This window comes from Vipera berus (assembly GCF_964194415.1).
Source record: "Vipera berus genome assembly, chromosome: 4".
Taxonomy (NCBI): Eukaryota; Metazoa; Chordata; class Lepidosauria; order Squamata; family Viperidae; genus Vipera; species Vipera berus.
The window spans coordinates 115,782,956-115,810,948 of record NC_138206.1 but is presented as its reverse complement, the minus strand read 5'-3'; the positions used below and the strand labels follow the sequence as shown (position 1 = coordinate 115,810,948).

At 39.5% G+C, this 27,993-nt stretch overlaps 1 protein-coding gene across 1 annotated transcript; it reads right to left on the bottom strand.

Annotated features, from left to right (window-relative positions):
* LOC308667265 (uncharacterized protein) lies at positions 1–27,970 on the bottom strand (the record flags this gene model as incomplete). The annotated part of the gene is made up of 3 exons (XM_081326409.1): positions 1–302; positions 27,049–27,754; positions 27,872–27,970. The coding sequence occupies 3 exons, from the start codon at positions 27,968–27,970 to the stop codon at positions 91–93; spliced, it is 1,017 nt and encodes a 338-aa protein (XP_081182535.1). The 3' UTR covers positions 1–90.
* Positions 27,971–27,993: the final 23 nt, after the last annotated feature.

Here is a 27,993-nt window from a genome sequence, read left to right as displayed (position 1 = left end):
TCAGTGAAAATTGTCTCGTTTCTCTCTTTGGTGTGCAAAAGGGGAGAGGAACAGAAAAAAATATACATTTTTTTCTTTCTGAGCCAGTCCCTATTCTTTCTTTCTTTCTTTCTTTCTTTCTTTCTTTCTTTCTTTCTTTCTTTCTTTCTTTCTTTCTTTCTTTCTTTCTTTCTTTCTTTCTTTCTTTCTTTCTTTCTTTCTTTCTCTTTCTTTCTCTTTCTTTCTTTCTTTCTTTCTTTCTTTCTCTTTCTTTCCTTCCTTCCTTCCTTCCTTCCTTCCTTCCTTCCTTCCTTCCTTCCTTCCTTCCTTCCTTCCTTCCTTTCTTTCTTTCTTTCTTTCTTTCTTTCTTTCTTTCTTTCTTTCTTTCTTTCTTTCTCTCTCTCTCTCTCTCTCTCTCTCTCTCTTTTTCTTTCCTTTTCTCTCTCCTTCCTCTTATCCTCCTCTTTCTCTTTCTCCTTCCCCCCACCTCTCTCTCACTCTCTCTCATACACACACAGCTTGCATTAAGAGGTCAAAATATAAACGATACCTGACATTGTAATGATACCACACAATATTATTTAATTGCATCATGTATTTATAGAAGAAAATTAGACAATTACAATTTATCCCTTATGTTTGTCTTCCTCTTTTTTTGTCAATCTTTTCACTGTTAGCCGGTGGGTAAAAATGAGTTAGGACATTAAGATGAAGCAGCATTTAGCAATAACATTACACATATTAGGCAAAGTAAATAAAATGGAGCACAGTTATTTGCAGGTATGCAATAGAGTATATTGACAAAGCAGATAACACAACTGTAATCAGCCATAAATACTTAGTATATTAGTAAATTGATAGCACCAGTGCCCACAAAATGCAAGTGATTCAAGAGAAATTTATGGATTTGAACTATCATATACTGCTGCTTTAAAAAATAATATTTAATAATTTAGCAACATTCTCAAAGGCTTGTCTTTACTTTTATTCTAACTCTTCATGATAAAGTTCTGCAGATGTGAGAGAAAGCTGGAAATGTAGTTCTTTTAATGTACTATACATAATTGTATATGGGTTCAGGGCAAACCGCAGAGCATATAAAATAGTTGAGGAATCTTCAGCAACAGAGGTGAAGCAATGTCATCATCTTAACTTATTTATTACTTGGTGTTGTAGCAAATGCAGGAAGAAAAGAAAGAAATCCAATAGCTTTGTTATGTCAACAGCCAAAGGTATCTCTAAAATTGTGTTGCAATAGCCCACAGCTGAATTGCTTTTCATTTTAGATTCAGTATAGTATTTGTTGACTAAAGATACAAAGAAGATCAGGTTTTAGAGTCATAATTGACATCAACAACCATAGGCAGAAACAAAAACCAAACCCTTTTCTATTGTGTTAGTTAAAAAAAAATATTCTAGAATGGGAGACGTTTTGAACGATGATGCTTCCATTTTGACTAATCCTCAAACTTGTTACTGTAAAATATAGTTAATTAGTGGGTAACAGCAGTTGCTTAAAAAAAATCAATATCTTATCACACTGTCCTTCTCTGTCACAAAATACTTTTTTAAAATACACTAAAGCACACTGAGCAATCCCATTAACTGTGAGTCTATAACTTCCTAATCTCATCAGCAAAGCTAAAATACTTGATTACCACTATGATTATTGGAATCTAAGTTCCCATTCTATTAAGTTAGATTTAATTCCATCAAAACATACTTACAGAATCTGGCAGGAAGCTCTGCTGAAACAAATTAAACTTTCTTATGAAGGAAGATGAACAAGCTTGCGCTGTTGGTCAATGTTAAAAACTACCCAGTTGTCTCGGATAGAAGTATGGAATAATGGTGATGCTAAATACCTGTGTAACCTCAATGAATTTTAGCTTTTTCTTCCTGCTTTGTTTCTCTCTTATGAAGTAGTTGCCTGGAAGTTGTCTATGTTATGAGCAGATAGCATGGCTACTAACGTCTTGTCTTCTTGACAAACATAGAGCCTTGGTGGAGCAGTGGGCTAATGCCTCCTTAAGTAACACCAGCTGCCTACAATTAGTGCAGATTCGCATCCCACCAGGCTCAAGGTTGACTCAGCCTTCCATCCTTCCAAGGTAGGTAAAATGAGGACCCAGATTGTTGGGGGCAATTAAGCTGACTTTGTAATAATGCCGCTTGGGGGTGTGTGTGAAAGCCCTAATAAGCAGGCATATACATAGAATGAAGGCTACTGCTAAGCTTGTAAGCCGCCCTGAGTCTTCGGAGAAGGGCGGGATATAAATGGAATTAAAAATAAAAATAGAAATATTTCTGAATATTTGACCTAACAAGGAATTCAAAGTTCTGTTTGTTTATTTCAGCTTTAATACCCATCCAGAATAGAGAGGTCCAACAACGTTAGGGTTTGTTTGTATTTCTTTAAACTTACATCTTCTCAATAAAGTATCCATGCAAACATTAAACAATTATCGATAGAAAATTTGCTTAAAAGATTACTTCTCAAGTTTTTGCAGGTGTTTTCCTCCTGCAATAGAGAAGAAGACAAGATGGCAGGAGTAGCCAAACTAGCAGGAGTAGCCAACACCTCAGAAAACAAATTCAGGATCCAAAAAGATCTTGACCAACTTGAACAATGGGCCCTGGCCAACAAAATGAGTTTCAATATGGAGAAAAGCAAAGTCTTACATTTAGGCACTAATACCGATTGGGCGAGACCTGGCTTCAAAACAATAACTGTGAGAGGAACCTTGGAGTCCTAGTGGACGATCACTTGACTATAAGCCAGCAATGTGCAGTAGCAACCAAAAAAGTTAATACAATCCTGGCTTGTATAAACAGAGGCACAGAATCAAGATAATTATTACCACTTTATAAAGCCCTAGTAAGACCACACCTGGAATACTGCAGCCAATTTTGGTCACCATATCACAAAAAAAATGTTGAGAGTTTGGGGGGGGGAAAAATCAGAGAACAGCAACTAAGATGATCAAAGGTCTGGAGACTAAAACATAAGAATTGCTACGGAACTTGGGTTTGGCTAGTCTAAAGAAAAGAAGAAATAGGGGAGACATGATCGCAGTGTTCCAGTATCTGAGGGGCTGCCTGCCACAAGGCAGAGGGAGCCAGGTTGTTCACCAAAGCATCAGAGGGATGGATGAGAAACGATGGTTGGAAACTGATCAAAGAGAGAAGCAACCTGGAATTAAGGAGAAATTTGCTAACGGTGAGGACAATCAACCAGTGGAACAGCTTGCCTCCAGAAATCATGGGTGCTCCATCGCTGGAGACTTAAGAACAGACTAGAGATTCACCTGTCTGAGACAGTATAGGTTCTCCTGCTTGAGCAGGGGGTTGGACTAGAAGACCTCCAAGGTCCCGTCCAGCTTCTATTCTATTCTATTCTATTCTATTCTATTCTATTCTATTCTATTCTATTCTATTCTATTCTATTCTATTCTATTCTATTCTATTCTATTCTATTCTATTCTATTCTATTCAGATGTAATTGATGCAAGGAAGAGAAGGCTAGGCTTGAGTAGAAGAAAGAGGACTTGGTTTGACTTATTTGAGATGATCGTTATCAGCTCCTTCTGATGACTTCATGGACACATACATATTATTCTCTTGACACGGCTTGTTGACCCTTGCCTCCTTCCAGGACCTCCTTTTCAACTTTCCAATCTAATCTACAGTTTATAATTACCTGATGGTTTCATAAGGTAGGTTTGACCCTGCTTAGGTTCTGTTATATCAGCCAAGGTTGGAAGTTCCTGGTTATTTCTGGACCAAAGAAAGTTAATGTTTATTATCACCATCGCCATAACCAATTTAGCACTAAAAAGTGATCTCGGAGAAATAATTCAAAACCTGTATTTAATGTCGCTTTGTGTGTAGGCTGGATGACAAATGACAGCTAACCTCAGGCCCCATTAGATATGACACCTTCAGTATTTTTACAAGGAAGTTCCTATCATGAAAAAAATAATAACAGGGAGTGCGCTTCTTATAAGAGTAAAAAGACATATTTCAGACTTTTCCTTGACTTTCTATCTAACAGTCTCTCTCCCATTTGCTCCCCTTATTTTATTTTATTTTTTTTATTTTTATTTTTTGCCCAGCAAGGATTCTTTTCTTATAAGAGAAGATAAAAAAAAGCCAGAAAATTGTTTTAGGAAAGGGTTCTGTAGTTTTCATTAGTTCAAACCATCTTTCTTATCCGAATTGGCTCCTGGTTCTCATTTCTACAGCAGCCTTCTGTGTGAGTTGCCCTCTGGAAATTTTGACCTCAGATTCGAAAAAACCAACCACCAATCCTGGATAAATGATTTGGACATTTCCTGTTTAAACCAAGCAGAACAATTACTGCCTTGTCCCCTGAAATCGTCCCCAAATGTCAAGCTATTTATGTCCAGAATCTCACTGAGAAAAGATGAACCTTGGAACATTACTTTTCTTCAAACTGAAGGTACAAATAACTTGACATCTGACCCAGTTTGAAACCAACACAGAGGAACGGCTTAGGAGCTATTCAAGTGCAATTATTATAACAAATCTGGTTTAGAAGCATCCCTGCTTCAGACAGGAAGGCGGTGCAGAGAGTGGTAAGGATGGCTGAAAAGATCATTGGCAGTTCCCTCCCCTCCCATCCAGGACATAGCACAGAAGCGTTGCTTGAGCAGGGTCCGTAAGATTATCTGGGTCACTACTCATCCTCTTCACAACCTGTTTTTCCCTTCTACCTTCTGGGAGGAGGCTTTGTGGTTTCTGAAGCAGAACATCCAGATTCAGTCACAATATTGTTCCATACAGCAGGGGTCCCCAACCCCCAGTCTGTGGATCAGTACTGGGCCAAGGCATGCCAGCAACTGGTCCACACAAACAAGCAAAGTCCCATCTGTGAGATGCAGGCAGCATACAAAACAACACCTCCTCCGGTCCACAGAAAAACCTCTTTCCACGGTACTGGTCCCTGGTGCCCCAAAAGTTGGGGACTTCTGCCATACAGTATTAACTTTGTGAATCCTCAAGCTTCCTCCTTCTGTTATGTATTCAAGATGGACAGTGATTAATATTTATATGTAAGGCTGTAGGTTTATAAATATGTTGTATATAGCATGTTTAAATGTGTGTTCTTTATGTGTACCCTTTTGAGAGCAAGCAACAAAATTTCATTTTTAATGTGTGCCAATGTGCTCACAGTAAAAAAAAAAGACAATGAAGGTTATCTATCTATTCTACAGGGACGCGGTGGCTCAGTGGGTTAGGATGCTGAGCTTGTCGATCAGATGGTCGGCAGTTTGGCGGGTCGAATCCCGAGTGCCGCATAACAGAGTGAGCACCTGTTACTCGTCCCAGCTTCTGCCAACCTAGCAGATCGAAAGCATGTAAAAATGCAAGTAGAAAAATAGGGACCACTACGGTGGGAAGGTAACAGTGTTCCGTCCGCCTTTGGCGTCTAGTCATGCCAGCCACATGACCACGGAGATGTCCTCGGACAAGCGCTGGCTCTTTGGCTTTGAAACAGAAACGACTAGCACGCATGTGCGGGGGAACCTTTACCTTTACCTTTACTATCTATTCTACAAGGCAATCAAACCGGTCAGTCCTAGAGGAGATCAACCCTGACTGCTCTTTAGAAGGCCAGATCCTGAAGCTAAAACTCAAATACTTTGGCCACCTAATGAGAAGGAAGGACTCACTGGAGAAGAGCCTAAGGCTGGGAAAGATTGAGGGCAATAGAAGAAGGGGACGACAGAGAATGAGGTGGCTGGATGGAGTCACTGAAGCAGTAAGCGTGAGCTTAAATGGACTCCAGAAGATGGTAGAGGACAGGAAGGCCTGGAGGAACATTGTCCATAGGGTCGCAATGAGTCGGACATGACTTGGCAGCTAACAACAACAATCTATTCTACCTTTTGGCACACAGGAGCTTTTTTTGATCGGTGGTACTAAATAATATCTAGGAATGTGAACATGTGAATGCATTCTTTTAAATGCCTTTTTGTGCATCTGACTGTAATCCCTGATATACGTATAGACATCTAATTGTGCTCCTTGAATACACGTATGCAATTTAGATATTCTGATATATTGTAATCACTTAAAACAACGCTGGATAAGCGTGAAGCCTCATCGTTGTATGCAATCTTTTAATTTTAATATGGAGTCAAGGTTTTTATTTGAAAGTGTTAAACAAACTTTTCCTTGGGTGAGAAACCGTGATTACCTCTCAGGGGTCTTCAAACTTGGCAACGTTAAGACTGGCTGAGGCATTCTGGGACTTGAAGTCCACAAGTCTTAACGTTGCCAAGTTTGAAGACCACCGTCTTAAGTCATAAGTTGCAACCTTGATTACTCTACTACTTACAGCCACTACCTTTAGTGGCTTCGACTTATTTAACCTTCTCAGTCTTGCATCTTTCCTTCTTCTTCTTTTTTTTTTTTTACTGCTAAGCTGGTTTTTGGCTCTTTTTGCTGCTGAATGATGGTTTTGCACTTTTATTTGCAGCAGAAGGTCCCAGTTATTATTATTTTTTTAATATTCTGTGGGCTTCTAACATCTTCAGAGCTTTCCAACTTTATTTGTTCATGTTCTATCTTTTTCCCCCCCTCTGGACAAACTTTGGGGAACATAGAGTTGCATAAGGAAGACATCTGTCAGCTTATGGGGCTAGTTGAGATGAAAAGCAGAGTCTAACAATAAATGCACATTAAAAGTTGCTATCTTAAGAAGGTTAATAATAATAATAATAATAATAATAATAAAACAACTTCAAGGAACCCCCTAAAGGCTCAAACTAGTTTGTGCTGACACATTTTAATGTTGTGATACAGAGGGGCCTTTAATGATACAAGAGGCATTAAGGAACCTCAGGGGACCAGTGAATCATGACTTTTTATTCTTGCCATCAAATGTTGCATAATAAGAGTAACTATTCTGTAAAATGTAATAATATCCATACTGGACTTGAGGGGAAAAATCCAGAAGCAATGTTTTTTATTATTATTATTAACAAAATCTGCAAGCTTTCAAAGGTCTTGGGAGATCAAAGGGTTAAAAGGATGGCTTCTCTCATTGTTAGAGATAGGTTTAGGGTAGGGTAGGCAACCTTGGCTCTTTTAGGACTCGTGGACCAACTCCCAGAATTCCTGAGTCAGCCATGCTGACTCAGGAATTCTGGGAGTTGAAGTCCACAAGTCCTAAAAGAGCCAAGGTTGCCTACCCCTGGTTTTGGTTCTCCCCTTTCTCCAAGACCTAAAATTGCCTGATATGAGTATCTCTCTTAATTTAATTCCCAGAAACATATTTGCAAGTTAGGTAGGTCCGACAGGCTGATCCAAAGACAGTTTCCATGGCTGAGAGTGGTTTTGAACTTAGGACACTGCATTTGACCCAGGCAGGGAGAAAGAGTGATTTTACAGCCAAGTATATGAAGTCACATCCTTCAATGGAATGTTGGAAGTCTAGAGACATATTAGAAGTTTAAGGTTGAAGCTTTTGAGCCCACGTTTTGTGTGCTGTCATGATCCTGTGAATAAATTCTTCACTTTTGTTGCTGTAGCCCGACAACATTTGCTAGATTTTATCTCTGCCATCAGCATGCAAGGAACCCAACTAACACAATCTTTTGACACTGAAGAACATAGCCCACATATTCTTGTGAAATGCCACCGCTGGGAAGCAATTTCTGTTTGAGTGATCTGCTGATTGTCGTTAATGAGTTCATCAAACTTTCTCCTGCAAACTTGCCAGTTGCTGTCACAGGCCATTCACTTTGTTCTTGTTTGCACAAATCAGCTCTGCCTGGGACATTGCATTTATGTTTTTTGACCCAGCAATACACAGTACCCATGACAACACACTCATTGGTATAAACAACTTGCATTTGGTGGTATGTTTCCATTGGAGAATTTCTTAGGCTATCAAAAATTCAAGCACAGTACCTTCCTTAAGGCATACTGATGGAAACTCACCCTAGGCTTCCATTTCATTATGAATAATATACAACTTCTTCTCACAACACCTTCCTGACAACTGAAGTGAAACAAGAAGGCTAGGGTGTGCAGTACTGCCAACTGCTGGCAAATTATAACATTGGAGGCAATACTTTCCATTCAACTCTTAACTGAGGTGGGGATAATGCAAGCTGCTTAAAAGTGTCGATAACAGTCAAAACAAAATGGGGTAGAATTTTTTGGGGGGGAGGAATTAGCCTTGTTATTTTTACTATACAAGTACAAAGTCAATCTCTCGGTGTTTGAGACGATCATAATTGGGTAGATACATTGTGCATTATATATGCATGACATACCTTAAGAAAGAGCAGCTGGAGAATATTATTGGAGCTTTAAACGTGAACTTCATTTTATGATAGATATTTGGAGCCTGTTTCCCCTTCCTCGTGATGAATTGTGGTAATTATAGCAAAGACAGTGATCATTCTTGGGTTATTGTTCTTCTCTGAATGTTCTTAGAAGAAAGTTCCATATTGAGTTGGATGCACAGTTCTCACAACAGGGTGATAGAAGCACAATTTTATGCCATGCTGTACTTCACACTGACTTCCCAGCTCAAAATTAGCATAACCTTGCTCAATTTTATCCTCTTATTACTAGTTTGCAAGAAGCACCATTCAGCACTTCCTGTGATAGATATATTTGCAACAGATGTTCCTTCAATGTCTTTAGGGCTGCCTCAGATTTACCATTGTTTCATTCTGTTGCAATTCATTAAAACTTTGGAAATAAATCAGCAGCAGATGCTAGGATGCAGCACGTAGCTCACTGTCTATTTTACATTGCAGTGGATGTAATAGTAATAATAATAATAATAATAATAATAATAATAATAATAATAATAATAATAATAATAATAATAATAATAATAATAGGAGGTGAGTAGCTGACAGATTTCCCAGTAACTTGGTCAAATGATGATGATGATGATGGAAGGGACCTTCGAGGTCATCTAGTCCAACCCTATACCATTTCAGACAAATGGCTGTCCAGTCTCTTCTTCTTAAAGATCTCCAGTGTTGGAGCATTCACCGCTTCTGGAGGCAGATTGTTCCACTGATTAATTGTTCTCACTGTCAGGAAATTTCTCTTTAGTTCTAGGTTGCTTCTTTCCTTGATTAGGCATCAACTTCCCTCCGCCCTGTGCGTTCCCACAGAGAGGGCCTCCTCAGGGTGCCACCGGTCAGAGAATGTCGTCTGGTGGCCCCCAGGGGGAGGTCCTTCTCTGTGGGCGCCCCGGATTTATGGAATCATTTGCCGGTTGAGCTCCAGATGGCGCCCGACCTTCGCTCTTTCCGACGCGATCTGAAGACACACTTATTCGTACAAGCCAGCCTGGCCTGATGGGGGGATGGGTTTGGGATTTTATTGTTGTTTTTCAATATATGTATTTACTGTTTTAGTTTGGGCATTGTATTTAATTCTTTTAAAACTTTTGTATTTTTGTATTTTTATATATTTGCCCTGTTCATCGCCCTGAGTCCTTCGGGAGAAGGGCGGTATATAAATAAAATTATAAATATAAATTATAAATAAAGTTTCCATCTGTTGCTTCTTGTTCTGCCTTCAGGTGCTTTGGAGAATAGCTTGACTCCCTCTTCTTTGTGGCAGCCCCTGAGATATTGGAAGACTGCTATCATGTCACCCCTCATCCTTCTCCTCATTAAACTAGACATACCCAATTCCAGCAACCGTTCCTTATATGTTTTAGCCTCCAGTCCCTTGATCATCTTTGTTGCTCTTCTCTGCACTCTTTCTAGAGTCTCAACATCTTTTTTTTGCATTGTGGTAACCAAAACTAGATGCAGTATTCCAAGTTTGGCCTTACCGAGGTATTGTAAAGTGGCATTATACTGACTTTGAAATATTGAAACATTTGTAAATATTAACTGGGCAGCTGTTTCAGTTGGTAATAAGGAAAGTATTGCTTGATTGTTCATTTAAATGCAATAAAGCCAAATATAAGTGAATCTGAGGAGGTGAAATGAAGCCCCATGAGAAATGTAACAATCCAAACCCGTAGTTTAAATGCAAACAATGTGTCATTTAGCCTTTTAATGAAACCTTTCTGTGTAATATAAGCCAAGATTGTTTTTCCCCCCACCTGCCAGATGTAAAATGAATTGCTTATCATTTTGATTTAGAGAAAGTTCATAAGCCTATTTTTAAAAAAATAAAAATTAGAAAGTGTCAGTTCAGGATATTATTTGTAAGGAGAGAGAAAAAAATATATAGAGAGACAGGAATCTTCCATTATAAGCTAGTTCATATACATAGAATAATTCCTAAACAGCGTAAATTGCTAACTAACCAAAGATGCAGATAAATGACAAAAAACCTATTTTGAACATCAATATATACGAATAGTGTATTGCAATATCACTGGAATCTAGTGACAATACATACGTACATAAACACACATATACATGCACACATACATAGATGTTACATGCATGCACACATGCATGCACACACACACACACACAAAACATGCCTATACTTATAATTTTCTCAAGGAAAAAGGAATGTAATGCATTGATCAGGAAAGTGCACCATATATAAAATATCGACAAATATTATTTTGGTCTAAGTCCAGCCCAAGGTAACACTTTGCCAACTGTGTCCGACCTTAAAAACAGCCAAATTGAGCAAACCAGATTGATGTTTGCTTGGGAGACCACACAAATCCCCAGAACGATTGGATAAACTACCAGAATTGACAGTGCCAAATGTTCTTGACATACCTCTGAAGTTGCCAGAAATCAAACTTGACTCAAAGGAGAGATTACTTTACTTTAAGCATTTAAGAACAAGAGGAGAATTCTGGAGATCAACATTGTTTCCCCTGACATAATTGCAACTGCTGTTCTCAAGTTATATCAGATCTAGAAAAGATCTGCGTAATAACGAGAAGCATGCAGAATTACTAGATCAAAATTAAACCCACCGACTCCCTTTGATCAACATTTAGGGGCTTTTTGCTTTGATCAACATTTAGGGGCTATCCCTATTTTCCTAATAGGAAAAATTGCATTTGGTTTATTAGAGAAAGGAGGAAAAAGGCAAGAGTTTGAGGTGAGAATTTCAAGGCAGAAGAACTGTCCAGTGTCTGTAAAAATAGTAAAAAAAAATATTGAAATGTTTATGTCTCCATTCTTAATTTAATGAAATGTGTACTGTGGAACCATTTGTGGAAGTGTCCAGAAAGGAAGAAGCAAGAGCACATATCTTACTCCTCATGAATGAAATCTTGCTGGGAATCTCACAGGTTCACAGTGGTTTGTGATATCTTGCAGAAGAGGGGTGTGATGGCTCAGTGGTTAAAGACCTGAGCTTGTCAGCTGGAAAGCTCATGGCCTGGATTCAAGACTCAAATGCTGCATGATGGTGTGAGCTCCCGTTACTTGCCTCCAGCTCCTGTCCATCTAGCAGTTCAAAAGCATGCAACTCTGGGTAGATAAATAGGTACCACTTCAGTGTGAGCTCCTGTTACTTGCCCCCAGCTCCTGCCCATCTACATTAGCAGTTCAAAAACATGCAACTCTGAGTAGATAAATAGGTACCACTTCGGTGTGAGCTCCTGTTACTTGCCCCCAGCTCCTGCCCATCTACTGTAGCAGTTCAAAAACATGCAACTCTGAGTAGATAAATAGGTACCACTTCGGTGTGAGCTCCTGTTACTTGCCCCCAGCTCCTGCCCATCTACTGTAGCAGTTCAAAAACATGCAACTCTGAGTAGATAAATAGGTACCACTTTGGTGTGAGCTCCCGTTACTTGCCCCCAGCTCCTGCCCATCTAGCAGTTCAAAAGCATGCAAATGTGAGTAGATAAATAGGTACCACTTCAGTGTGAGCTCCCGTTAGTTGCCTCCAGCTCCTGCCTATCTACCAGTTCAAAAGCATGCAGCCGTGAGTAGATAAATAGGTACCACTTCGGTGGGAAGGTAACAACATTCCATGCACCTCGGCATACAGTCATGACCATTACGCTGGCTCCCTCAACTAAGAAATGGGAAGGAGCACCACACTCTAGACTGGACAAGGAAAACCTTTATCTTTATCTCTCACAGAAAATTACTCCAGCATCATGTCAGAAAAAGAAAGAGAGACGTTTTGGACATGATTGGTTGTGATGCTGAATGAACATCAACCAACCTTAAGAAAAGGCAGATTAATTATTGTAGTTTCTAGAGCTAAATTGTGGATCACCATCTGCAAATTCTTTAGGACAATAAAAGTCAAAACAGAGCTCAAGATGAGCCTGTGCAAATTTTGAATTATATGTCTCCAAGCAGAGAAATTATTCTGTTGCCTTTAATGGGGTTGGTTTTATAAATTGGTCTTAATCTGTATTAATTTATTACGGGCATTGCTGTTTAATTACTTTTTAATTTTTGTATCTTGTTTTTTATTATGTATTGCCCTGTTCACCGCCCTGAGTCCTTTGGGAGAAGGGCGGTATACAAAATAAATTATTATTATTATTATTATTATTATTATTATTATTATTATTATTATTATTATTATTATTATTATTATTATTATTATTATTATTATTATTATTAATAATAATAATAATAATAATAATAATAATAATAATAATAATAATAATAATAATAATAATAATAATAATAATAATAATAATAATAACAACAACAACAACAACAACATTTGGCCCAGTAGAGAACTAAGTAGAGAAAATGGCAAAAATTCACTGCATTTTAACAAAAAGGGCCCAGCCCCCAAATGAGATGTTAAAAATACCAGGAATTTCAAGATTTGATAGGAGGAACATCCAGAATACACACAATGGATGGAAAAGTATCCTTTGGAAGGGGATCAAAGTAGATATGCTGAGAGAAAAATAATAATAATATAGTAGACTGAATAAACTGAAAATTGTATAGATTTGTCACAATAAGATTTTGTGAAAGCTTTAAGCAGTGAAAAAAAAAAAACTTGTCTTCCAGGATCTTGAGGTGTCCATCATTGGTGGATCCAAGGAAAAATTGGGAAGCTACTTGACTGGGATAGAAACTCTGTCTAGGGCAAGAGGATGATTGGAAGACCTGCAAGATCCTGTCTAATCCCATGATTCTATGATGGTATGATCAATCCAGCCCTGTTACTGAAATCTCAGGTCATTCCTTTACATTGTGGCTAGCTTATCCTTTACCCATATGTTAGTCTATAGGCAACATATTGTACACTGCTCTTTCGTAAGTTGATTTGACATAGCACTTGGTCCCAAGTCTAGGTTCCTAAGTGGAACCTAGAAATCTGACCTCATCACAACCTGTGGTGGTACAGTTGTTAGAAGGCAGTGTTGCAAGCCGACTCTGCCCACTGCCAGGAGTTCGATCCTAACTGGCTCAAGGTTGACTCAGCCTTCCATCCTTCTGAGGTTGGTAAAATGCCCTCAGTAAAATGAGGGCAATATGCTGATTCTGTAAACCGCTTAGAGAGGGATATAAAACACCGTTAAGTAGTATATAAGTCTAACTGCTAACTGCTATTGCTATCATCAATATATGATGTCTTCCAATATGTCTCCGGGTCTAATTCAAGTAGAAATTTTGATCATGTGCTTTGTAAATTGCTAGAGGGATGACTGTATTTGGAAAATGTTTTTCAGGAACTCCATGTGACTACTGATTGAAGAAGCACCTCATGGGCTATGTATTTCTTTGGGGAGGGGGCATGAACCAGTCTTTGTAGAAATGTTTGCTTGGAGCCAATTGAGGCCATTTGTGCAGTCTTTTCTTCGAGATGAAAACCTTTCTATGAATTCAGACCTTCTAAATAATTCATTGTCTGGGTCTTGCTTTTAAGTGTGTGCATAATTGGGACGTACTATGGATGCTGCTGTCATCCTTTATGTTGCTTTTGATTCGACGGTTTTATGTTTTTTTGTATTTTGTATTTAAATTGCTTTTATGTTGGTTTTCTGTAAGACGTCCCGGGAACATTGTTATGGGGATAATATACAAACATTGTAAATAAATAAGAAATGAAGCCTCTCTGCTAGGAACTAAATAACTTAATGCTGCACCAAGGGAATAACTATTCTCCATAATAAAGCTGAGTTTTGCCACCACAACAAGTAATTTAAATGGGCAGAATTTTTCTTAGGTTGTGCAGTCCTGCTGAACATAGCCAACTGTGCAAAACACCACAACCCATCATTTAATATTGGAAATTATATTCTATTATTACTCTGGCTCCTGATATTTTAGCAGAGATGGACCACAATAACGCTAATAAGATATAAATACAATTAGATGAATTGATAGATGGATGGATATAGATGGTGGAAGGAAGGAAGGAAGGAAGGAAGGAAGGAAGGAAGGAAGGAAGGAAGGAAGGGAGGGAGGGAGGGAGGGAGGGAGGGAGGGAGGGAGGGAGGAAGGAAGGAAGGAAGGAATTACCGGTACTTCCCCCCTCCAAATGTTCAGTCCTGCATTCTGTACATAACCGTATGTTGTGACTCTGTGGCAATTGCAGAATGTTGTCTTCCCCCCCTCACCACATTGTCTCCTTCTTACAAAACCCTGTGCAATATACACATGCACATTGTGATGATTGTGCATGAGACACAAACTTACCTCTGTTAATTAGTTAGCCCTAACTAGCAAAACTCGCTGTGACATCTTATAAATGAAGACATTAATTGCGGCACAAACTTTTGATGTAAGCAAGATGCCACTTCATTAATCGTGCAGCTCCATTTGAAACATAGCTTCGACATTGTCTGTTGTTGTTGGTTCCCCCCCCCACCTTTGCTCTGACAGGGCCCATCATGCAGCATGACTAATTTGTGTCATGCCTTCACTTCCATCTACCAAGCAAAATCTCCATTATCGTTGATCAAACCCTTCACCTATTTATGTTGCCTATGGCTGAGGGTTTCTTGCAACCTCTGCAGTTTCTTGGCTTGCCGGGCAAATCACTCACCCATGTGGAACATGCCTTTGGGGAGACAATGACCAACTCCGTGGGGTGAGACGGGAGAATGTCTGCTTAATAGCCTCTTAGCCATCCAGAACCAAATCTTATTTGTGTATTTCATACGCTACAGGAGGAGACCGCATTTAAAAGTGGCTTTTCTGCACATAGGTAGCCAGCTCTGGAAGCAAATAGATAAGACTTGTAGCAATGAACTTCAAAAACAACAAACTTTCCTTGTTTATGGTGATATACATTGTGGCAGCCGCAGATTTGTTTTAACTTGTTGTGTTCCTGTAATCATATATATGTGTGTGTGTGTGTGTGTGTGTGTGTGTGTGTTGGGGCGGGGAGGAGAAAGAAAGGAAAGACATGCATATCCTTATCCCAGAATGTTTTTTTTTAAAAGAAAACAAAAATAAATACACTGCTTGTATTTTTACTTAATGTCATCAGTTAAACCTGTCAGTTTTACCCATTCGGGTTTCTTATCTGTATCATATGATAAATTGCACTATAAATTCATGCCACTTGGCATTTAGTGAGCCTAGATAACATTAGATGCTATTTGAGCACACTTCTTTCCTTGTTCTTGTTTTGCTTCGCCAATGTCTGGCTTTATCTTGTCTATTATCATTTAAAAAAAAAAAAGTTTTGAAATTTAAGTTTTCAAAGTTGCAAAAAGAACAATCACCACTCAACATTCACTAAGAATGTTTACTTTATAGTCCGGTGTTTTTTTTTCCCCACTTCCCTCTGTCATTGACATTTTTATACTAGATCCCCAAAGGAGGCTGCTCAAAATAATTAAAAAACAAAAAAATCTGTCCGAAGCTAATCTGAATCAGTGGCTAATTAACTCCTCCAGGTCAAAAGAGGGGGATGGGTGGGTGTTTGTCGATTTTTTCATTTGCTTAGCATTCATTTTGTTTCCTTCTCTCTCTCTCTTTTTTCCCCCCAAACGGTGTCTTTGTTTTTAAAGGCAGAAAAATGCAAACTGTACATTTACAGTCCAGGAGCTTTAGAAGACATGGATTGTCTTTTGGCCTGATGTGATAAGAACATATTGTAATTAATTAGATGTAATCCTCACGCTTCTTCCATTTATGTTTTCCAAAGGGATGAGACAGCTATAAATGAGTATATCTAAATCCTATATAATAGTAACAGCACTTAGACTTATACACTGCCCCATAATGCTTCACAGCCCACTCTAAGTCATTTACAGAGTCGTTAAGGGCTGTGGTGTCACAGTGGTTAGTCTGCAATATTGCAAGCTAACTGTGTCCACTGCCAGGAGTTTGATCCTGACCAGCTCAAGGTTGACATAGTATTCCATCCTTCCGAGGTCAGTAAAATGAGGACCCAGATTGTTGGGGTCTAAGTCTAAGTGCTATTGCTATTGCTAGCAGAGTCTGCATATTGCCCCCGAATATCTGGATACTTATTTTACTGACTTCGGAAGGAGAAGACTGAGTCAACTTGAGCCGGTCAGGATCGAACGCACGGCACTGGGCAGAGTAACCTGCAATACTGCATTCTAACTATTGTGCTACTACAGCCCTTGCCACTGAGTGGTCACTCTTAACGTTAGTTAAGTTGAAGTTGATGAAACTTCAAAATGCTTGGCTTTATCTACCTGATGCCCTGATTTGTATTTCCCACTAGGCTCTTGTTAGCTTCTCCAGGCTCAAAACAGGGTGGGAGATCTTTGCCTTCTTTCCTCTCACTCTTAGCCTCTAAGCTTCTTGCTCTCATCATAGTTTACTTAGAAGTTAGGATGACATCTGGCTTTGAAAGCCAAAGTTCTTCATGTCTGGCCTGGATGTCACTATTTGCTACTGGGCCATCTTCATCATGGGGCTTGGTGCAGGCCACATTACTCTCTGTAGTGACGTGGGATCCCCATGTTGGTGATTCTTCCTCCCTTTATCCCAAGTTGGGGTTGGAGGGAGAAGGAAATAAACCAGATTCCTAATTAGCAATCAGCCCAGAAATAGTAATTACCAGGATAGTCTTGAGATTAGGACTGTGCTCTGAATAGCCTTGAATAATTCATGACCTGACATTGTTGTTTAGAAGGGAAAGTAAAAAGTTTCTCATGCTAATCTCAGCAGAGAAACTCTTCACAAATGGGGCTGAAATGGAGCACACTTTTGTAAATTATAAAATCCAAGCACTTATTAGAATTATACCAAACTTTGTGTATTTTATGGCCCCACCAGTTTTTGCTCGTAGGCAAATAACATTTCTTGCGGACCTTCCAATGTACCAAAGAAAAAGAACAGCCAATGGTTGAAGTGCAGAATAGTGAATTTGGAGTGCCGCAATGTAATTTATTAGGTTGAGAGACAAATTGATGCGTACCAGTTCTACTAAGAGGATGCAAGTATCAAATTGTAGTCTAGTAAACAAAAAAAAAAAAAAACAACAGAAGCTTATATCTTCTGAGAACACCCTTCAAGCAATCTGGATGATATCAAAGACCTCTCTAGCAAGTAGCAAACATTAGAATATCAGATTCGCATTTATCTGAAGCTTAGCTCCGTGATATCAATCACCAGGCAGAATGCTGCCAAATATTTCCCTACGCCAATGTACATATGTATTACAGTTCCATTTTGAGATGGCACTTGAAGGCTTTCAAAGCGGGTAATTCGGTATCAATTTAGGTTAATCAAAATCACACCTAGAAGCATCTCTTGTGGTGAGCTGGCAATCTCCTGCCTCTCCCTTGGAGATGAGATCAAAAGATTCCTAAACCCTCCTGCTGCTGTGGAATTCTTACAGGCTTTGTGTTTATCTGATAAGCCACAGCTCTGTTGTTCTCTTCAACAACAGGAGAAAGGAAAAATGAAGCCAGGACATGTCTCTGCCCTGCTTAGGTCCAAGCAGAAACATGGCCTCAGAGAGGTCACTGGGTTTTGTCTGAAAACACCTCTAGATGCGTCTTCAGACCTACAGAGAAGGAAGACATTTTGTTAGCTTCGAAGGAATCTTGAACTGAACATACTTGGAGAGCACGGATTAAAAAAGAACAAGATTTTTTTTTTGGGAAATAAACATGTATTAAAGGTAAAGGTAAAGGTTTCCCCGCACATGTGTGCTAGTCGTTTCCGACTCTAGGGGCCGGTGCTCATCTCCGTTTCAAAGCCGAAGAGCCAGCGCTTGTCCGAGGATGTCTCCGTGGTCATGTGGCCAGCATGACTGGACGCCAAAGGCGCACGGAACGCTGTTACCTTCCCACCATAGTGGTCCCTATTTTTCTACTTGCATTTTTACGTGCTTTCGAACTGCTAGGTTGGCAGAAGCTGGGACGAGTAACAGGCGCTCACTCTGTTACGCGGCACTCGGGATTTGACCCGCCAAACTGCCGACCTTCTGATCGACAAGCTCAGCGTCCTAACCCCCTGAGCCACCGCGTCCCCTTAAACATGTATTAGCTTATAGGAAATAGGGATTTTAAGCAGTATATTATCTTTTTACTTTATTCTTTTTTTTCTTATTCTCATTCTTCTTCTTTCTCGTTTTAGTTTTAATTATGCCTTAAGAAAGGTAAAAGTGTTGGTTTGGTTTATATGAGGAAATATATATATATAGATTTAAATATTTAAATGTAGTTAACTCGGAGAAAATCTTATCCAGTAAAAAAAAATGTTTAGAACACTGTGGGAAAAACAAATGTAAGCAAGAACTGTAAACAGGATATATGATGAGACAACCAGAATGACTAGATAGAAAAGGAATATTATATTGCTGTGATTATTATTTCTAGAAATATTAGAAAACTTTTATCCTTAATTGTCATTTATTAAAACAATAGGAACTGTATTAACTTAATGTTGGTAAAAGAGAACACTATGGGGAAAAGAGGAAATCACGTAAAGCTATCATGTGGATTATAGATGACAGAATTTAATTGTTAGTGAATGTCTGTTAAATGTAAACCCAGACAATGCACTGTTTACCGAATATCAAGGTAATAATGTTAAAACACACACACACACACACAAACAAACATAAAGGAAAATATTTTGTTAGCTTCGAAGGAATCTTGAACTGAACATGCTTGGTGAGCAGGGATTAAAATGCATTAACTGAGGGCACAGATACTACAAATAACAGTATATATATTCCTTTTTTTCATTTGTACAGCTACTTGTTTTCATGCTCTGAAGAGGCACCTCTTTATTTTCCAGTGTGCTGATCCTTGGCAGCTTTGGAAAAATGAAAATTTCTAAGTTAATTCCCTAAATTCACTGTTGGATTCATTTCCTACCACTCCTGCTTAATATACAGATATTTTGAGGGCCGGAGAAATGACGGACAAGCAAAAGCAAAGGATGGATTTTTCTGCCATGGTCCATTACTTCACTAAGAAATAGAACAGAAGAGATAATCCGATGTGGTCTTTGAGTATAAATAGAGTCTCCTGTTTGAACAAGGAGTTGGGCTAGAAGACCCCCAAAGTTCCTTCCAGTTTGGTTATTCTAGTTACTGTATAGCTCCAGGGTCCCTTTCAACCCTATTATTCTGTGTTCTATGTTCTAGAACCTCTACCATTTTTTATTACATTTCCAGTGACTTTTTTCATGGTAAAGGTAAAGGTTCCCCCACACATGCGTGCTAGTCAATTCCAACTCTAGGGGCCGGTGCTCATCTCCGTTTCAAAGCCGAAGAGCCAGCGTTTGTCTGAGGGCATCTCCATAGTCATGTGGCCAGCATGACTAGATGCCAAAGGCACACGGAACGCTGTTACCTTCCCACCAGAGTGGTCCCTATTTTTCTACTTGCATTTTTACCTGCTTTCCAACTGCTAGGTTGGCAGAAGCTGGGACAAGTAACAGGTGCTCGCTCTGTTACGCAGCACTCGGGATTCGACCCGCCAAACTGCCAACCTTCTGATCGACAAGCTCAGTCCTAACCCAATGAGCCACTGCGTCCCATTCTTCATGGTACTACTATGTAATTTCCTAGCCTGAAAAAAAAATGATTTTTTTTTCCAAACCCAGTTTGTAGACGCCTCTAATTCAGAGTGCCTACACCCCCATGTTTCTGGCTTTAACTAGTCAGTTCACACATGACATTGAATTATTTATTTTATGAGAAATCGAATCATCCACTAATATAACTTTTATGTCTGGGTAGATCAAGCCCAGCTTATGTTCCTCTCCTTTTACGTGATTCAAATCCAGATATTACCCACAAATCCAGATATTACCCATGGCTTCCTTCTGGAGCTGTACTTACTGGGAAAAAAGTAGTACTGCAGGTGATACAAAGGCAGATCCACAGAATAAAGTCTGCATTTTCAATGCTAATAATTTTCTAAAACAGATTTTGCTGTTTGGGGCTGTGTTTGTAATGCTTCCTTTTTACATCTCTGGCCTTGGACTAAAATCAACATTATTTATCCCTCCATCCTCATCCTGAAAGAAGATGGTAGAAAATCATATTTATATACAGCTGCCATGAAATTTCATCAGGAGACTTGATGGGAATGAAGAAGACTTGTTAAAGTCTATTTGAGATTCAGCAACAATACAGTCATTCATCCGTGTTATCTTCCTGATTGTTACCAGAGAATGTGTAATCTCTTTCCTGACAAAGTTGGGAGAAGATAATTGAAGAATTTTGAGGCATAGCTTTTGAAAATGAAAGATTTTCAAAAGTGGGAATTGAATAAATTTATTTTTAAAAAATGCCATTTTTTCCATTCCATGTTATTTTATGTTATTTTATTTTAAAATCTCCTGCGTGTGGTTCATTTTTAATACGTGCAACTCTTTGCAGCAGGGAAAGAACCATATTTTCCGGGGGCATCCAAGACATATGAAAACGGAAGAATCTGTCACAAAAATAATTTGAAACCTAATTAGAAAGTGAAAAACGATACAATACAAACCCATTCATCCCAAACTTTTTGAAAACAAGTGCTCAAAACTCTCTTTCTCTCATAATCTTTTTTTTCTTCCAAATCTCAAACTCTTTGCAAGTGTCAAAATTTCCTTGAAAAATAGACTGATTTCTCTGCTAACACTCCAAACATGTGTGTGTTTATTTATATATTTACTGTAGGAATTATTCTGATATATATTCTGGTTTACAAATAGCAGGACGTAGCATAATCTGAAGAGGCTGAACTAGGAAGGTAAACAAACAAAGATTGTAGAAGATGATTAAGCGCAGTGTAGGAGCCATGTAGTGCAGTGGTTAGCGTGCAGTACTACAGTACTGCAGGCTACTTCTGCTGACTGCTGGCTGCCTGCAGTTTGGCAGTTCGAATCTCACTGGCTAAAGGTTGACTTAGCCTTCCATCCTTCTGAGGTTAGTAAAATGAGGACCCAGATTGTTGGGGGGGGGCAAAATGCTGAAACTGTAAACTGCTTAGAGAGGTCTACAAAGCACTGAGCTATAAAGCACATTAAGAAAACCAAGATCATGACATCCGGCCCTCTCAATTCCTGACAAATAGATGGGGGGAAAATGGAAGTAGTGACAGATTTTATTTTCCTGGGCTCCAAGATCACTGCAGATGGGGACTGTAGCCAAGAAATTAAAAGACACTTGCTCCTCGGGAGGAAAGCTATGGCAAATCTAGACAACACACTAAAAAGCAGAGACATCACCCTGTCAACAAAAGTGCGTATAGTCAAGGCTATGGTCTTCCCAGTTGCAATGTATGGCAGTGAAAGTTGGACCATAAAAAAGGCTGAGCGCCAAAGAATTGAGGCCTTTGAACTGTGGTGCTGGAGAAGACTCCTGCGAGTCCCTTGGACTGCAAGGCAATCAAACCGGTCAGTCCTAGAGGAGATCAACCCTGACTGCTCTTTGGAAGGCCAGATCCTGAAGCTAAAACTCAAATACTTTGGCCACCTAATGAGAAGGAAGGACTCACTGGAGAAGAGCCTAATGCTGGGAAAGATTGAGGGCAAGAGAAGAAGGGGACAACAGAGAATGAGGTGGCTGGTTGGAGTCACTGAAGCAGTAGGCGTGAACTTAAATGGACTCGAGAAGATGGTAGAGGACAGGAAGGCCTGGAGGAACGTTGTCCATAGGGTCGTGATGGGTCGGACACAACTTCGCAACTAACAACAACATAAAGCACAGAGCCGGAGGGAGGGGTCAAATGCCTCATCAGCATCGATTCCCTTCGTTCCCTTAAGAGATCTAAGTCCAGCCCACCTTGAATTCCTTTGGCTCATATCTCCTGCCAATTTGCTTTCACTGTTAGTAGTTCAGAGATCATTAGCATACAATAAACCCTACATTCAGTTGGACCTCCAATTTCCTGCACTTGACATGATATTTCACCGTGTTTTATGTGGAGTGACCATTTCTGGGATACCATGCTAAAAGATATGAGCATTTCAACTGAACCTCAGGTGGGACTAAATTAAAACAGCATCCTAAAATATACTTGACAGACACGGAAAACAGCATTAGGCCTTTTATATCTGATGCTGTTTTTACTCTGCCTGGCATGCATGGTAAGCAATGTTAGTGGAGAAGTGGGTCAGAAGTGGAGCTGACCTTCCACAGTGGAGGTGGAGAACTATCCACCTTACAGATGTTATTCAACAAACAGCATTCAGCCAGCATGATCAGCATTGAGAGAAGCTGTATTTGGGGAGCCACAAGTTGTTGGCTGCTAGTCTATGCAAAAACTATTTGAAGGAGCCTTGGTGGAGCAGAGGGCTAATGCCTCCTTAAGTAACACCAGCTGCCTGCAATTAGTGCAGGTTCGCATCCCACCAGGCTCAAGGTTGACTCAGCCTTCCATCCTTCCGAGGTAGGTAAAATGAGGACCCAGATTGTTGGGGGCAATAAGCTGACTTTGTAATAATGCCGCTTGGGGTGTGTGGAAAGCCCTAACAAGCAGGCATATACATAGAATGAAGGCTACTGCTAAGCTTGTAAGCCGCCCTGAGTCTTCGGAGAAGGGCGGGATATAAATGTAATAAAAATAAAATAAATAAATAAATAAAGTACCAAATATGCAACAACTATTTGAAGTACTAAAAATACTATGGAACATTTCTCCCCTCATCACTGAACTAAGTTCTCCCACTCCTTCTTAAGATTTCTCTCCAGCTCAAGTGCATCTCAAGATTTGAGAGTGCCTTGACTTACTTCAATAAATGACGTTAATATGGAGAGAGTTGGTTGGGTCTGATTGGATGATGAGGCAGCTATAATGTGCTCCTGACCACTTTGCCTTGGCCATTAGCTGTTCAGATTCTTGTAAGAGAGTGTTACCATGCAACAAACCAGTATTTATTTGAACTGCTTTGGTCCCTGATTTCCTGCACTTGAAACAGGCCTGCTTAATACTCAGACGGGAACCTCCAGGCAAGGCCAAAATTTAAGAATAAAAGGAATGTTGAGGAAAAAGAAAAAAAAAAAAGAATCCCAGAAGAAGACAAACTATTTCCATACTGAGGCCATATGAACCATATCTATGAAATTACCAGAAATCCTGAAGAAGGAATTTCCTTATTTCTAATGAAACATGACCCATGTTTTTCAAATTATGCTATTGATAGATCTCCTACATGAAAAGAGTTCTCGGTAACATTCTTGTAACATTTAACTCTAATCCATCCACGTCTACTTGGAAGTAAGTTATAGTGTACTTAGCGAGATTAATTCTCAGATGAGAATTAGTTTCAAACCTATAGCTCTTGCTGCTTTTCGTTTTTCCTGGTGAACGATGTATTTGCGGAGTGGGGGGAACTGATGTAAAGATAAATAACATATGAATCAGCCATCAGCCTCAGGCCCACATCAAAGTGGTATTCATGTTCTTGATGATTTAGATAATCTCACCTGCCCACTTTTTTTTTTATTCCCCCCTTTCTTCCTTAACAAGGGATATGTTAATTTCTTAAAGGTCATGAATCACCACTGTTAGAACAATATTAAACTTTTATGGCTGCATGAAATTTTAAGTAGGATGTTCTCAATCATCCCTCTGTAGAAAGAGGTCAAGACAGAGGAAGGAATATGTGCTTTTCTCATGCGACGCAGGGGCTGCTGTGCCCACTTCACCAGTTTCTCGCTGTTGAGCGACCAAGCCAGGCCTACTAGTGAAATGAACTTTTGTTAGTCAAGGACTACCTGTACTTAAAGGGAGGCGGTGGCTCAGTGGGTTAGGACGCTGAGCTTGTCGATCAGAAGGTCGGCAGTTTGGCGGGTCAAATCCCGAGTGCCACGTAGCAGAGTGAGCGCCTGTTACTCGTCCCAGCTTCTGCCAACCTAGCAGTTCAAAAGCACGTAAAAATGCAAATAGAAAAATAGGGACCACTACGGTGGGAAGGTAACAGCGTTCCGTGCGCCTTTGGCGTCTAGTCATGCCGGCCACATGACCACGGAGATGTCCTCGGACAAGCGCTGGCTCTTCGGCTTTGAAACGGAGATGAGCACCGGCCCCTAGAGTTGGAAACGACTAGCACGCATGTGCGAGGGAACCTTTACCTTTACTTAGACTTCATAGGATGTCTTTTTTGGGGGGGTGGTGTAGGCGTACCTACATTCTGGTTCAAAGTAGAATTCCTGGTTTGTTTCGCATTTGGGACCTACCTTCCGAGGGAGCCACCGATGAATTCGATGCTAGAAAAAAAGTATGACGCAACCAGAAAACTGACTAGGATGGAGAAAAAGGCTTGCGGCTTCATTTAGATGGCAAGAACATCCTTGTGCCTGTTTTGATGATAGCCTTGGTGAATGTGCCCTTGCAGCCTATATTTAGATATGTGAGTTTTCTAACCTTGCAGAGTTAATTTCAAGAAAGTTAGAGGCAAAATTCCCAAGTTGGATCTGTGGAGAATTGAAAAGCGGGAGTCTATGTTAGCTCAGCTTATCAAAACAGAAGGGTTGCATCTGGTAGCAGGAGGATCTGATTGTCCAGAGAGATCCGGCAAATAAATAACTAAATTCAAATGTTGATAAATGGGATTTCTGGCCCCCTCATCCCAAATGGCTGTCTTTGTTCAGATGTGTACTTTCTGATAAAACTGTTAACTTGAATGGCTGATTCACTCCCCTTCTTTCCCAAGTCCTCTCCTCATGTCTTTCCATAGCACACCCAGACATCCAAAGGACGCAAGACACCTCGACTTACAACCGCAATTGAACCCAAGCTTTCTGTCGCTAAGCAAGATAGTTGTTAAGTGACTTTTGCCCCATTTTATGACCTTTCTTAGCATAGTTGTTAAGTGAATCATGGCAGTTTGGTTAAGTTAGTAACATGGTTGTTCAGTGAGTCTGGCTTCCTCATTGACTTCGCTTGTCAGAAGGTCGCAAGCCATGATGACATGACATTGCAACCATCATAAATGTGAATCAGTTGTCCGAATTTGGGTCACGTGAATGTGGGGACATTGCAATGGTTGTGTGAAAAATGGCCATAAATCATTTTTTCAGTGTTGTTGTAACTTTGAACCATCACTAAATAGGGGAGACATGATAGCAGTATTCCAGTATCTGAGGGACTATCACAAGTAGGGGGACAGGTTGTTTACCGAAGCACCAGAGGGAAGGACGAGAAACAATGGTTGGAAACTGATCAGAGAGAGAAGCAACCTGGAATTGAGGAGAAACTTCGTGACAGTGAGGACGATCAACCAGTAGAACAGTTTGCCACCAGAAATCGTGGGCGCTCCATCGCTGGAAGTTTTTAAAAAGAGACTGGACAATCATCTGTCTGAGATGGTATAGGTCCTCATGCTTGACTGGGGGACTGGACTAGAAGACCTCTAAGGTCCCTTCCAGTTCTATTCTATTCTATTCTATTCTATTCTATTCTATTCTATTCTATTCTATTCTATTCTATTCTATTCTATTCTATTCTATTCTATTCTATTCTATTCTATTCTATTCTATTCTATTCTATTCTATTCTATTCTATTCTAAATGAGCTGGTGTAAATCAAGGATTACCGTCACCCTAAAAAGAAGTGGATTCAGACAGTGGCGGGATTCAAATATGTGAACAACCGTTTCTCTGTGTGGATGCTGGATTCTGGGCCTGGGCAACAAAAAAAAATAGCTACCGGTTCTGCTGAACTGGTGCGAACTGGCTGAATCCCACCACTGCATTCAGGCTCTTCCATTGTTGTTGCAATCACCCAAATGATCAAGAAGTGGAGAAGTCCCCAAATGGTGATCATGGTCCACCAGCCATGGAAGAAGATCTGCAGAGACTGGTTGCCTTCATTCCTTGGCCCTCATTAACTCTGGAAGCAGGAAGAACTATTACTTTCCCCCAATACCTGACCTTCTTATTAAATGAGGATTAACGTTTATGAAATAAACGGGGGGGGGGGGAGAGAACAATTTGAAAGACCATTGATTTCTCTGCCATGCAGTAAAAGCTCAAAATTAGCATCACTTTGCTGACAAATTTCTCGTAGCAAGGAATCAAATTGCCTCGTGCCAACCCATTGGCATTTCCGTATGTCCTATGTTTTCCCCATTCCTTTTTCATTTCATTTCATAATTTATATTTTTTATTCTAGGGTGGGTTATCAAAATGTGATTTGAATGTGCCATACAATAAAGACATAATACATTCAGTTGAAAAGAAACAAAGAACAGGTGATCAGCCAGTGTCAACTACATTTGTGGGGTACTAAAACATATACATGAGTAATATTAGGTGCATCTTGAGGAATTGATAAAACTAGGCTGCGATTATGTAAATCACCTGCAGTGTTAGACTATCACCAGGGGCAAAATTAAGGAGTCGAGTGACAGGACAGCTGTAATGGGTGCAGAAGAATTCTGCTTAAATTTCAACTTTGTTACAAGAAAGCTGGGAACATTTCTGCAGTTTCTAGTCCATATTATCAACCAAGGGCCAGTTGTAGCAATGAGTCAGTTTCCTGTGTTTCCTTGATGGAATTCCAGTTTAAGATGCTATCTTTTATATATACACTAGGCATGTCTTCAGGCAAGTCTCACTCAACAGATTAAGAAAGTCTCATATTAAAAGTGTTCAGAGATAATCAAATAAATTTTATATGCACACTGCTTTATCTGATGCAGACAACTAAGATAAGGTTCACTGTAGTAAAATTCTCCATAATTGAAACTGGGCATTTACCAGAACTTTCTTTCTTTCCTTCTTTCTTTCTTTCTTTCTTTTCTTTCTTTCTTTTTCTTTCTTTCTTTCTTTCTTTCTTTCTTTCTTTCTTTCTTTCTTTCTTTCTTTCTTTCTTTCCTTTCTTCCTTCCTTCCTTCCTTCCTTCCTTCCTTCCTTCCTTCCTTCCTTCCTTCTCTCTTCTTCCTTTCTTTCTTTCTTTCTTTCTTTCTTTCTTTCTTTCTTCTTTCCTTCCTTCCTTCCTTCCTTCCTTCCTTCCTTCCTTCCTTCCTTCCTTCCTTCCTTCCTTCCTCTCTCTCTCTCTCTCTTTCTTTCTTTCTTTCTTTCTTTCTTTCTTTCTTTCTTTCTTTCTTTCTTTCTTTCTTTCCTTCCTTCCTTCCTTCCTTCCTTCCTTCCTTCCTTCCTTCCTTCCTTCCTTCCTTCCTTTCTCTCTCTCTCTCTCCTTTCTTTCTTTCTTTCTTTCTTTCTTTCTTTCTTTCTTTCTTTCTTTCTTTCTTTCCTTTCTTCCTTCCTTCCTTCCTTCCTTCCTTCCTTCCTTCCTTCCTTCCTTCCTTCCTCTCTCTCTCTCTTCTTTCTTTCTTTCTTTCTTTCTTTCTTTCTTTCTTTCTTTCTTTCTTTCTTTCTTTCTTTCTTTCTTTCTTTCTTTCTTTCTTTCTTTCTTTCTTTCTTTCTTTCTTTCTTGTCCTAGTGAGCAGGCATTTTTATAGAGGGCATCCTATTATTATTATTAATTAATATTATTATTGATTTATTTCAAATTTTGATTTCCCTGTTACTTCTAGCCTGTCTCAGCATATTACACATTAAACATAAATACTTTCTTGTTTACTACCTGGCATATGTCCTTAGGATGTTCTGCAGCTATTAGTAACACTACTGTACTGTGATCATAAAAAATAAAGCTGATTATGGCACCTGTGCTACCCTTCATCTCCTGAACTGGAATTGCTTTGT